The sequence below is a fragment of the Eupeodes corollae genome, chromosome 1, assembly GCF_945859685.1.
Source record: "Eupeodes corollae chromosome 1, idEupCoro1.1, whole genome shotgun sequence".
Lineage (NCBI taxonomy): Eukaryota > Metazoa > Arthropoda > Insecta > Diptera > Syrphidae > Eupeodes > Eupeodes corollae.
Window position 1 is genome coordinate 245,205,822 of NC_079147.1, and position 13,131 is coordinate 245,218,952.

General features: G+C 32.4%; 1 protein-coding gene across 2 annotated transcripts in view; it reads left to right on the forward strand.

The window, feature by feature from the left end:
• Positions 1–13,131, forward strand: part of LOC129953707 (uncharacterized) — a 515,388-nt gene that overhangs the window by 338,883 nt on the left and 163,374 nt on the right. For both annotated transcript variants that reach the window (XM_056067080.1, XM_056067079.1), the window contains exons 3-4: positions 6,500–6,719; positions 7,181–7,548. In XM_056067080.1, coding sequence (XP_055923055.1) covers positions 6,500–6,719; positions 7,181–7,548 — 588 coding nt within the window. The remainder of the gene's footprint in view (positions 1–6,499; positions 6,720–7,180; positions 7,549–13,131) is intronic.

Below are 13,131 nucleotides of genomic sequence, written 5' to 3' on the forward strand. Positions count from 1 at the left end.
GCATCCAACAAAACCTTTTGGACCAATTTAAAAACCAAGCAATCAATGCTGGTGTTCCACAGGGTTCTATTGTGTCTCACACACTCTTTCTTATTTTTATTAATGATCTTCTGACTCAAGCCTCTAATTTACTTGCCTTCTTCTCTGAAGATAGTACCAGTAGCTTTTTATATTAATCTTAAGATTCAAAATTCTGATTTTCGAATGTGGATCTTCAACGGCAATGTATGATAAGCCTATTAAATTTTGACCTAGAAAGAATTGTTAAAATAAACAATCAGTGCTAGTGTGCCACAGGGTTCTATTGTTTCTCAACACTCTTACTCATTGTTATTAATGATCTCCTGACTGAAACTTCTAATTCACTTGCCTACTTTGCTGAAGATAGTACCAGTAGATTTTTATATTCGTCTCAAGATTCAAAACTCTGTTTTATGATGTGGATCTTCAACGGCAACGTATGACAAGCCTATTAAATTTTGACCTAGAAAGAATTGTTAAAAGAAGAGTAGAATTTAATGCGTCGAAAAATTAAATACTGCCATTCAGTCGTTGTCTTTCCTAAAGTGATGCGAGAAGTTATTCCCCCTTTTGATCTGGCTTTTATCTAAAAGATTATAACGTCTAAAGCTTGAGTATATCTCCCATGTCTAGGCTGGAGCTCCTGCAAATTACTTAAATCACTTTTAAGAAGAGCCTTCAACTTGATTGGTTTTAACTTCAGCATTGAATTATTTACGTAATTTAAACAGTGTCGTTAATTTCCTCGTCTTACATTTTTCATTGGAATTTGATTGCTTCAGCGAAATAGTTAGTTGCATTCCATTCCTTAAGCAATTTTACCGTAATAATCGCGCCTTCAGAAATGCTCATCAGTATATAGTCGATTTCAACTTCGGTCGTACTGTCAAGAGCAGAGATTGTTTTTTAAGCCGTACTACACGAATGTGGAATGCTTCACTGCACTCTGTTTTTTCCAGTCATTGCAATATTCAGAAATTAAAAACCAATCTACATTGACATCTCCTTAAAAAGCCTTTCTCCTTTTCCTAATGCTTAAGAAGCTTTTATTGGAAAACCATTTGCATATGTTTTTAACTTGAATAAAATTAAGTTTATAACTAGCTCATGGACTCCTAAGAATTTGAAGTAGGAATACCTTCAGAAATCTTTCGAAAAACCACTTGTACTAGTAACATCTTCACCTTCAAAGGTTAATATTAAAACTCTTTGTTTTTGTACATTTTTAACTAAATAGACCGTCGAAAATCAAATGTTTAGAAAATTAATCCAAATTAAATACGTATTTTTTCTAATACAGTGCAAAGAAAACCTCACTTAAAACCTGTGTTTCCCTTGTTTTCATGTTTCTAAAAAATATCAAAAATCCCAGAGTAAGAGTAATCTAGGTCAATTGAAATCTATTTGATTTTTTTTTGTTTAACAAAACAAAAATCAATTAATTTTTCACCTCGATTCAGTTTTGTTTCTGTTCGATTTTGTTGACCCAATTCTCAATACGATGCAAAATAAAGTGATGGTGTTTATCATATTTTAAATTGAGATAGAAAATATTTGAAGTCAATTTCTTGTTTTGTTTTTATTTTAAATCAATATTTACATTTTTCTAACATACGAGTACCTACTCTTTTATAAAAATATACACAATACAATATATATGGTTTGTGTTTTTGTTCATTTTGTATTCTTTTCCGTTTGAGAATACCAAATGCATTTTTTAAAAAAATATGTACTTCAAATCTACTAGAACTTAATGTTTATATAAATAATGGATTTAGCACAAAAGAACACCATAAAAATAAATCCATTAAAACTGCACATGAAAGGAATAATCAAAGAATATTAAAAAGGAAAACGAAAATAAATGCTACGAGTATTTGCAAAAGAATTTGATTGTTTCTGACCTCGTTACATTTAATGTTCCTTTTTGAAATCCTTATTTTTGACGTCCATTGTAAATTATGTCTTTGTTTTGTAACCTTCACATTTTATTAAAATAACACACACATGATTAACTCTTTCGAAACTATAAATGAGTGCCTCCAATTGTTACCTTTGTGACACACATTTTTAACATAATCGATGAAATTCAGACTGTAGAATTATTTATAAGTCAGACGATTGTACTGAATTACTCAACTTTAAGAGATCGACTTTTTTAAAATTTGTCAATGAGTTTAAAAGTTTTGGATGACAAATCGATGGATTTGTTCGGTATTGAATTCAAAGGATTTTCGAGTTAAAGGCTTTTAGAAAATGTAATTAAATATCTTAAAATGTTTAAAAACGTATTTATCTTTTTTTCATTTCAATCTCCCCTTCAAAATTTTAATTTTTGCTTGAAATAAAATTGTTACGCGTTTGACGACAAAATTGGCAATAAATTTAATTTTATAAAAATAAAAAGGTGACGGGTGTGACACACAATATTAAATACAAAATTCCATTGAATAACAACCTTATTTGTAAATTTTGTTTATTGAAACAAAAAAACACAATTCAATTTAGTTTTTAAAAGACTAACCCTAAGTTCGCAAACATGTTACGTGTTTGATACAATCTGAAATTTTTTTTACAAACATAAAATGTTGTCTATTTGCTTATTGCAATATTCTTTCTCACTGCAAACTTACTTCAATAGTAAAATAGTTACGCGATTGACAACTTATAATTGTACTTAATTTGAAATGTTCTGAATTAACATATCAAAAAGGGGGTTATTTAACCCCATGTGTGGGACATTCGCAACAAAATATCCAATCTGACAGTAAGTTTGTTGTGAAATGTTTTAAATTGTTATTAAAAACTAGAAGTCCTTAATTTTTGGAATGTTCTTGAAAGAGGTTTTAAATTTGGCGACACTTAACCAATAAAATAAAGTGCTTCCAGATAACTATTGATTTTGTGAATATCCCACAAGTCGGGTGCTGAAAACCACTAATGACTTTGAAAAACATTTGATATTGCTTAAAATTTTTTGTTTTGCTATAATAAAAACAAATTTAACTATTTTCGTAAATTTTGGAACTTTGATTTTTTTTTAAGATTAAAATGATTTTATTTATTAACAACATAAAAATATAACAATTTACATTCACAAAATCTTTATGGCGTGGTTTTGCCGTCTGCCGATTGGTATACTTTTTATGAAATTATCATAATATTTTTAAATTTAAATAAGAACTATTTTTAAAGAAAAATAAAATGAATCACTAATGATTTACTTGAAATTTACTTAATATACTTAAGAGCTGTTTTACAAATAAGTAATAGCTTTTCTGACAATTCGTTCAATATATTCCGAACTTGTTCCCTTGAAAGCGTATCTTTACCGAAGAAATGTCGCCTTGTTTTACGAAGAGTCGGACATCTACCTATAAAATGAAATACGTCTTCTATTTCTGCTGTGTTACATATATTGCACAATATTGGAAGGCCATCTCGGTGTGGCCTATAATTAAGTGGAAGAAGTTCTACCCTCGACCTTAGCATCATTGAGATGGATTCTACACCTAGTTCGTCTCTGAAGTAGTTTCCATGTTGAAGGTTATAGTTGAGTGTACTGTACACCGATCTGTAAAGGGATCCTCTTGCTTCACTTTCATACTCATTCCTGCAGTGTTGTCTGTGTTGTAAATGGTCTCGTAGAGTCTTTGTTTCCAGTTATTGGGAGGCTCTTGGTCTAGGCTTAGATCGAAATTACACAAACGTGCATGATCCAGCCACTCATCATACCATCTAACTTTTCTGCTCACTGTTATCATCATGATCGTCTTCGGAATTCGTCCTTCATCCATGTTTAAGACCTTTTAGTATTTTTGTATATAACGGTGATAATCCAGTTTCCAGGTTCAACGATTAGTTTGGTGTGTTCGATGATAGTCTGAACATGAGTTTTAAGTAGAAGCGTAAAAGTTTTTCAACTTCATCATATTGCTGACCTCCCCATACTTTCGCTGCGTAAAGCATGCAAAAGATTCAAAAACTTTAATTTTAACTTTTGCAAGCTTATTTTTCAACTGCTTTTCCATTTTTAAATTGCAGGTAAAGATCACTCCAAGGTACCTGTATTCGTTGACAATTTCAAGTCTTTCGTTATTGTAGTGCCACTTCTCATTTGTTCGTAGTCTGTCTCTTTCTCTATTGAAGATCATGATCTTCGACTTCTCTTGGTTGACCACTAGGTTCCGTTTTCCACAGTATTTGCATAATTGGTTGATCATCAGTTGTAACGTTTTCGGTGAATGAGCTAGAATCACTATATAATCTGCAAACAGAAGTGCTTTAATAGTAGTACTGCTGACTTCAATTTCACCAGGCAGGATGTCCATAACAGCGTCGATAAATAGCGCAAACAGCAAAGGGCTTAGAGTATAACCTTGCCTTACTCCATTTTTCGTGTCAAACCATTCTGATACTACTTCACCATCCCAGGCAGCAGCCCATGTATCTTCTAGCAGGTTTTCTTTGACTCTTCCAAATTTGTGAGACATTCCTTTGCAGTACAATTTGTATATCAACGATCTTCTATCGACTGTGTCGAATGCAGCCTTGAAATCCACAAAGAACGCGTATAATTTCTTTCCCTGCGCTGCAAAAGATTCAGCTACATTGCGAAGTACAAAAATGTGATCGACAGTTGAGTATCCTGCTCTAAATCCCACTTGGAACTCTTTGAGCATATTGTTGTGGTTGATTCAAGATGTAAGGCGCCGTTGTAAAATAGTTATACAAATTTTGTACGATACGTTTAAAAGAATATTCCCTTATAGCTTTTTGGATCGGATTTGGATTTTCAAAGCTTTCTTAAAATCTCGAGGCATATTACCCTTCTCAAGGATGTTATTGCTAAAGTTTGTTACTATTTGTACGAGCTCTACAGAGCCGAACTTATAGAATTCACCCGAAATGGGATCCAACCCTGGTGCTTTTTCATTTTGCAGATCTTTGGTCATTGCATTCGTTTTTGTCGCTGTTATTTGTGCATCCAGTATGTCGTCTTCAAAGCAGGGAGAAGCAAATTGAATGTAGTTTATATAGCTTTGTGGATTTAACAGCGTTTTGAAGTGAGAGCACAATGAAGATGCATTTAAGTTTTTGCTTATGGTGAGTCTCGTTCCATGTTACGAACTACATTCCAAAGGTCTGCTGAATTTGTGCAATTTGCGAGGTTTCTCGCTTTTTCTTCACAATATAATTTTTTCTTATTGCAACATAGTGCTTTATAAAGTTTATTAGCCTCGATATATTGGGCTCTGAAACTTACTCCATTACTGTTACGAAGCATTCTTAACCAAGCAAACGTTAGTTTCCTAGCTTGCATGCATTCTGCATCAAACCATGGTGCACAAAGGTTACCCGGTTGTTTTCGTTTTCTTGCTTGCTCCCTTCATACGCTTCCCTTATAGCTTGTTCTAATTTCTTGCGATGAAAAGCTTTTCTCTGCAAGCAGCACATTGTGCGTTTTTAAATTGAATCTTGTAAAAAGCTACAGCTCTGCCGTTTCTCGTTCTATAGTTTCAACTTAAAATTCTAAAATTAAAGGCTTCTCCTGCCTGGAAATTCGTAATGTACGAGTTCCATCCACCATAAGTGAGACAAAGATCAATTACAGATGAGCCTTGTATTCCAATGAAGGTGAAGTTGCCAGAACTATGAAATGGTATATTGTTGCGAATATCCCACAGTTGGGATATTCAAAGCCAACGCATTAAATTAAAACCATATAATGAAAATTTAACATTTCTTTGTTTATATCCTAGTGTTGACGAATTTTAGAACCTAAATACGCCCTATTGTTTCCGAATATCCTACAAATGGGATATTCAAAGATATTGTCTTACATTGAAACGAGTTGAAAATACAACTTGTTGTCATTATTTATTAATTACTGGTGGCAAAATTTGAAACTTAAATATGGTATATTGTTTACGAATATCCCACAGTTGGGATATTCAAAGCCAACGCATTAAATTAAAACCATATAATGAAAATTCAACATTTCTTTGTTTATATCCTAGTGTTGACGAATTTTAGAACCTAAATACGCTCTATTGTTTCCGAATATCCTACAAATGGGATATTTAAAGATATTGCCTTACATTGAAACGAGTTGAAAATACAACTTGTTGTCATTATTTATTAATTACTGGTGACAAACTTTGAAACTTAAATATGGTATATTGTTTACGAATATCCCACAAATGAGATATTCCCGGAATCTGTCTTATATTGAAATGATTTGAAAATGAAACTTGTTCTTATTATTTAATAATTTTGTTTGCATATCCCACAAAAATATACTTTCATCCAAAAACTTATTAAAAACATAAACAACAAGTTTACTTACTTAAATGCATTAAACCTTAGTTAGGGAAAAATTATGACCACACGAACAAGATATTAAAGCCCAATATTTTTTATTCCATCATAATTATTTGACCTTACTAATAATCTACTTATTTTTATCAATTTACAGGCAACTCGTGCAGCAGAAAATGAACGTTTTTATTCGCTTAGGAAGCGACCAGCACCAGTGGCAGAACGTACAACATTTGTTTGTTATACATGTGGCGGCGATACGCCATCATCTCAATTACGCTTAGTCTATTGTTGTCAAAATGGTGAACGCGAGCCTTATTATCCTTTTATCAAAACAATGAAACCATTTAAAAATGCTAGTCCCATAAGTCCGCAGGGTAAGTTTTGAAACAATTTTTATTTTTGTTTTATTAAATTTTGACAATTTGACAAAAAATATAAATTAAGGGCCCTTTTGTTGACATCTTAAAAAACTTATTTGATCTGTTCTTTTTTTGTCAAAATAACTGAATTAATTGTTATTAAAGGTACATAACATAAGTCGCTATTCAATCAAATAACATAATACACAAAAAACCTTTACAAACTAAATTTTGTCCACTATGAACAAACCTGCCCTTAAAAATGAGAATTTGTTTTAAATTTGGAACGCATTTGCTTAGAAATTCAAAGAACTGTCATAATTTAGATCATTGTTTTAGTACACTAAACAAGTTTATCTTTGGTTGGAATGCAAAACACATCCCTTAACCATTTCGTAAATGTCACTTTTCGAAATTGTACCTTAAACAAACATTAGTTTTGCGCTTGAATTTGTTTATTTCATTATTATTTTCAGGCATGGTGCAAATATGTTCCTCGTGCTATGATAAGCACTCACATTTAGCCGAAGGTGGTACACCAGCTATAAGCAGCATAGACGGTCTAAATAACAGCAATAGCAGCGGCAGCGGTTTGATGTTCAATTCAAGTGGTGCCGTTGTAAGTGGCGGCATCAGTACTGGCAATCCAAATGTCACCAGCATTTGTAGCGGTGGCGCTGGTGGCGGTTTGGGTGGCGCTGGTGGCAATGTTGGTGGTCAACAAATCATAACACCAACAGGTGGCAGTAGTGGTAATGGTGGTGGCGGCGGAAATGGTGGTCGCTATACGCCCTCAGAAAAATCACTAGCCAACTCTGATTCAACGAGTAATGTTAGATTTAAGGTAAGTTTACATTTGCTACATACATATACCAAAAATAAATTTAAAATAAAATGAAAAACTCATAAAAAATAGTGAAGGGAAAATCATAACAACAAAAAAAATAAGAACGAAAAAGAGTAAAAGGAAAGCACTTCGTTTAGCCCTGACCTAACTTTGACTGAAATATAATTTATTATATTCTCTCTTCACTCTTCTCTAATGGACACGGACATCATTTGACATGTATATAATGATTCAATTTCCTATACCAACGTCTCGTTCTTGCTACCATTTTATTTTACTTTCTCTCTTTTTCTCTGTCAAACGCTGTCTTTTTTTGTTGTTGTTATTTTAACATTGTGGTGTCGACTTAATTATGTTAATTTGTTTCCTTCTTTTGAGTACAGAGGGCTATAGTGTAGCGTGTATGGCTGTTGTTTTGTGTCATTCTCTATACGGTCGGGGTTTTATGTTTGCCCAAGTAAACACAAAATGATTGAAATGAAAACAAACAGAAAATGGAATCGCCCAGACAATGGGGGCAATTTGTTAGTTCTTAGCTCATAGTGCAAACGTTTGTGTTGGGTTAGGTGTTTTATTTTATTTTGTAACTGTGTGCTGCGTGTTTGTGCTTTGACAAGAGTCAAGTTGACATTTGACACCGTTCAACCGAGACAAATTGCTTTGAACTTTTCTTTCATTTTATCTAGGGTATGTTTTTTTATTATGTAACCTTTTGTTGTTAGAGAAAAGAAAATACAAAAAGAAAAGCTATGGTTTCTATGGAGGGTGTTCCATTTAGAAAAATAGTGGACATCAAATAAACGAAAAGTTATTGTCTTTGTGGACGATTAAGCCCAAAAAGTTTTACTTTTTGGTTTGTGTTGTCAAAAGTTCTGTCAAAATCTATTGACAAATTTAAAGTTCAGGAAAAAGCAGTGAGTTTATTTTAAAACGTTGGAGATGTCCAGAAAAGCTGATTCGTTCACACCTTGATAAGTTTGGGTGCTTCAACGCCCTGCACTGAGTTTGTTGTACCATTACTAATGTTAGCCTTATTTTAAGCTAGACTTTGACGTGTCCTTTTTTTAAGTTAAAACTAAACTGGTAGGCGGAATTTTATCCGAAATTTGGATCTCATTTCTAGAACCCAATTATCTAAATCAATGTAGGACTGCTGTCTTAAGCCAGTTTTAAATCGATCGACTTAGGCCCAAACTGGTGCATGTATGTAGGTATACCGTACTGAATATTTTGACAGCTGTTATTGTTTATTTTGACAGAAGGGTTATGAAACCGTACGTCTTCAAGAATTATTTAAAGCAGAATTTTGGACTGTTTATATTTTGACAGCTGTCATCGGTTACTTTAACAGAAAGGTTCTAAAGTCAGAGTAAAAAGAATGGAAGTGTACAAGATTTAATTACGGTAAGATTTCGGCCCATCAAAGTTGCCAGCGTGAATTGAGTTAAACTCATTTAATATTTTCCCAGCTGTCATCGGTAACTTTAACAGAATGATTGTAAGATCAAAATGAAAAGAACAAAAGTCTGTAAAACATATTTAAAGTAATGTTTTGTATCATCAAAGTTGCCAGCGTAAATTTAAGTATACCTTTCTGAATATTTTGACAGTTGTCATTGGTTATTTAGTCGAGATCGAGAAAACAGAAGGCTGCAAATAATTAAAATCCTAATTTTAATAAGTTTACTACATATTTTGACAGCTGTCATAATTAACTGTGGCAGAAGAGTTGTAAAGCCAAAGTAAATAACAAGGAAGTCTACAAGATTTTAAATTTGTAAAAACTATTGAAGGTAGTATTTTGGTCTATCAAAGTGTCAAGCGTGAATGGCGATTTACACTACTGAATATTTTGACAGTTGTTATCGAATATTTTGACAGAAGGTTGTAAAGTACGGACGTCTATAGGAATTAATTTAAGTAGAAATTCGGTCCATCAAAGTTGCAAAATTAAGTGGAGAATAACCTTTACTTAATGTTTTGACAGCTGCGCTAACTTTGATAAAAAGGTTGTGTAACCAAATTCAAAGGACAAAAGTCTGATACACCTATTTTAAGTAGTATTTTGGTTCATCAAAATTTTAAGCGTGGATTTAAGAACACGTTTCTGAATATTTTGACAGTTGTCATTGGTTATTTTGACAGAAGGGTTGTGTAGTTATAGTCAAAGTAACTTTACTTAATATTTTGACAGTTGTCAAAGGTAACTTTGACTTAAAAGTTTTAAAGCCATCAAAGTTGCAAGCGTGAACTAAGGATAACTCATTTAACATTTTGTCAGCTATCATCGGTAACTTTAAAAGAAAGGTTGTAAAACTAGAGTGAAAAGGACAAAAGTCTGAAAGACCTATTTAAAGTAGTATTTTGGCTCATCAAAGATGCAAACGTGGATTTAAGAATACCTTTTAGAATATTTTGACAGTTCTCATTAGCTATTTTAAAAGAAGGGTTGTTTAGGCAGAGAGAAAAAGGCAGAAGACTACAGGAATAAATAAATTCTGAATTTCAGTAAGTTAACTAAATATTTTGACAGCTGTCATAGGTAACTGTGGCAGAAAAGTTTTTAGGCCAAAGTAAATAAGAAGGAAGTCTACAAGATACATATAATTAAATCAAATTTTAACTAACTTTAATAGAAAGATTGTTAAACCAGAGGGAAATGACATACATCGGTTAGAACTATTTAAGATAGTATTTTGGTCTATCAAAGTTGCAAGTGTGAATGTTGATTAACCTTACTGGATATTTTGACAGCTGTTTTCGGCTAATTTGACAGGCGGTAGTAAAGTGATGAATTAATTTAAGTAGAAAGTTGGTCCTTTAAAGTTGCAAAATTGAGTTTAGAATAACCTTAACTTAATATTTTGACAGCTGTCATCGGTAATTTTGACAGAAAGGTTGTGAAGCCAAATTCAATGGACGGGAGTCTGTAAAAACTATTTTAAGTTGAACTTTGGACTGAATTTTCATCCGTGTAACTACAACCCGTAAAAGTGAGTCAAAGAACAATTCAATGAACAGACTTCAAAATCATAGGGTAATACTCAATTGTTTGGGACAAACTCTTCGGTTCAAAATTCGATTTGTTTTGTATTTCTCTGTTTGTTTTTGTTTCTTCCTCTTTTTTTGTCTTTAAATCAATGATTTGTCAATTTAAAAACATTTAAACCGACCCAAGCGGGGGAGTCGAGTCAAGCCTTTAATGGAAGTCTTAGGTTCATAACAGTTTGTCGTGAGTGTACATTTATTATTTATTAGGTCATCGCCTACATGAATTTTGTGTGTGAAACCATCGAAATATAAAACATCATTAATCATATTTTTGTTTCTTATTTTTGCACGGAATTGTTCATCTTTTTTTGTATTTCTTGAAGAGGCGATATGAGATTGCCTTTTGTGAAGAACAAGCTTTTTTAGACTAAAGACAGATATAACCGCTAACTAATATGACAGTCATCAAAATGGGATTCAATAATAAATTTAAAAAATGATTGTCTTTTTTTTGTGTTGTTGTTTTATTTGAACAAGTCGATATTGTTCTTAATGGTAGAGCTTGATGGCGCCTTTGTCTGTGAAGTATTTTGATTGACGTTCGTGCTTAATGGTTACAATAATCTTATAGGTCAATCAAAATTAGAAACGAGGTCAGATAGATGTACGAGGATACATACATTTGAAGGATGGATGATTGAAATGTGAAGATAAATAGAATTTTATGGTGGGTTGGTCTTAAAATTTTGTGTGTGGGAAGTATTCAATTTTTAAGATCTATATTTTCCGATTTAATTTTAGAATTCTAGGAAGTAACCGTTATTTACTCATTCCAATTCAAAAATTCCCGCTAAAAATTGCTTCATAATCTCAATTCATTTGAAGATCAAAACTAAGTGTTTTTTTAACGTTTTTGTTTGCGCTCTGAAAACATAAATGACAGCACTCAGTTTCTGAAAGTCCAAAAACACACGATTTGAATTTTGTTTCCGTAGATAACGATACACTAATTGCATTGTACGTTGAAGGAGAGATTGGGAGCAGCTAAAGCACTAAAATGCTAGAGGGGACGAGGAATGTTGAAGCACTTGAACGAGGCATAATATTCACGTTCATAATAATGAACAAAGCTCAAGAGGTTATCGCTAATACCTAATTAACCTCTCAGCAATTTCGCTTGTTCGTTTTTTTATTTATTTAATATTTGTTCTTATATAAATAATAATTTTAATGTCGATTCGGATTTTGGATTCAGATGTTGGATCAGGGGCAATATTGATAAAGTCGACACAAAAATCGATGTATAGTCTTTTTTTCAGCTTTTTTGCTTCGAGGAAGAATGATTGTTGTTTTTTGATTGTTTTTTTAAAGAAAAAGTGTCTGAAAACAGTTATTTTTATTATCATTTGAATTTAACCTTTGACAGTTGAAGATGATGCTGTCGTTAAAATTGACGAAAGCTTGATGACTAAGGAAGTTATCGATAACTTTTATGGTTTGTTCACAGTTTTGTTTTTGTTTATACAACAGTTCACATACAGGAGACAAATTTAAGCTTTCGAGGGCCTACATTAATTTTTGACGTTTGAATGTCTAATGCGGCTTTGAAATTTGAATCGAACAGTGCTGTCAAATGTCAAATAAATTCTATTCAAACCGATTTCAAGCTCCTTTCAAAACCATAGCACAAACGGAAAATGTTTACATGTCAGGTTTTATTAGTTACCAAACTCACAGAGTTGACAGTTCGGTCTACATTATTTATAAAGTTTAAATATTTTATCCAACTTTTAAATCTCGTGTCGAACAGTGCTCAGTTTGATATCAAATCAGTCCGATGCATGTTTGCACAGAGTTTGAAACCGATTTCAAGCCTTTTTGAAACTATATTAGAAACGTAATAGTTTTAAATGTCAGGTTGTGGCGTGATGTTTAGTGCCTGGTACTAGACTAGACGCTAGAAGTCTTGGGCGCAATCTCTGTCTGTGCCACCTAATGATTTTTTCGCGGGTACTGCCTTTTGCGAGGAATTGAAATTTTTTTTGACATGAAAAGTGTTTTTTCTTTTCAAATTACTCCCACACAGAGAGTTGTAAGTCATTAGTTCTTTACGGACTGTTGCGCCACCTAACTTATTTATTTTGTATTTAATAATAATACGAATTCTGATCATGTAATTGACAGTTTATTGACAGTTTGACATAGCACAATATAAACTCAAAAGTTTCAAATGTCAGTGTTCTTTGGGCAATATACACTCATTTGACAGTAAGTAAAAACAAACATGGCGTCATAGACATTTTGACTTTGCCATCTGTCAAACTCTATATACATGTCAATGTCGGTACTTTTATCATGAATTACGTCAAAAATCAAGAGAACAAATGTTAAATTATTTTGTATTCTTATTTTCTTATATTGATTATAGTTTGTTTCTTAATTTTTTATAATCACAGTAATATATTTCCTTCTTCCTGTATGTAATGAATGTTAAATGTATGTATAAGAAGAACAAACATTTTGACGTTTCCTATCGATAAGAAACTTACAATGTTTTGAATTTACATTTTACAATCTCACCTCAATACT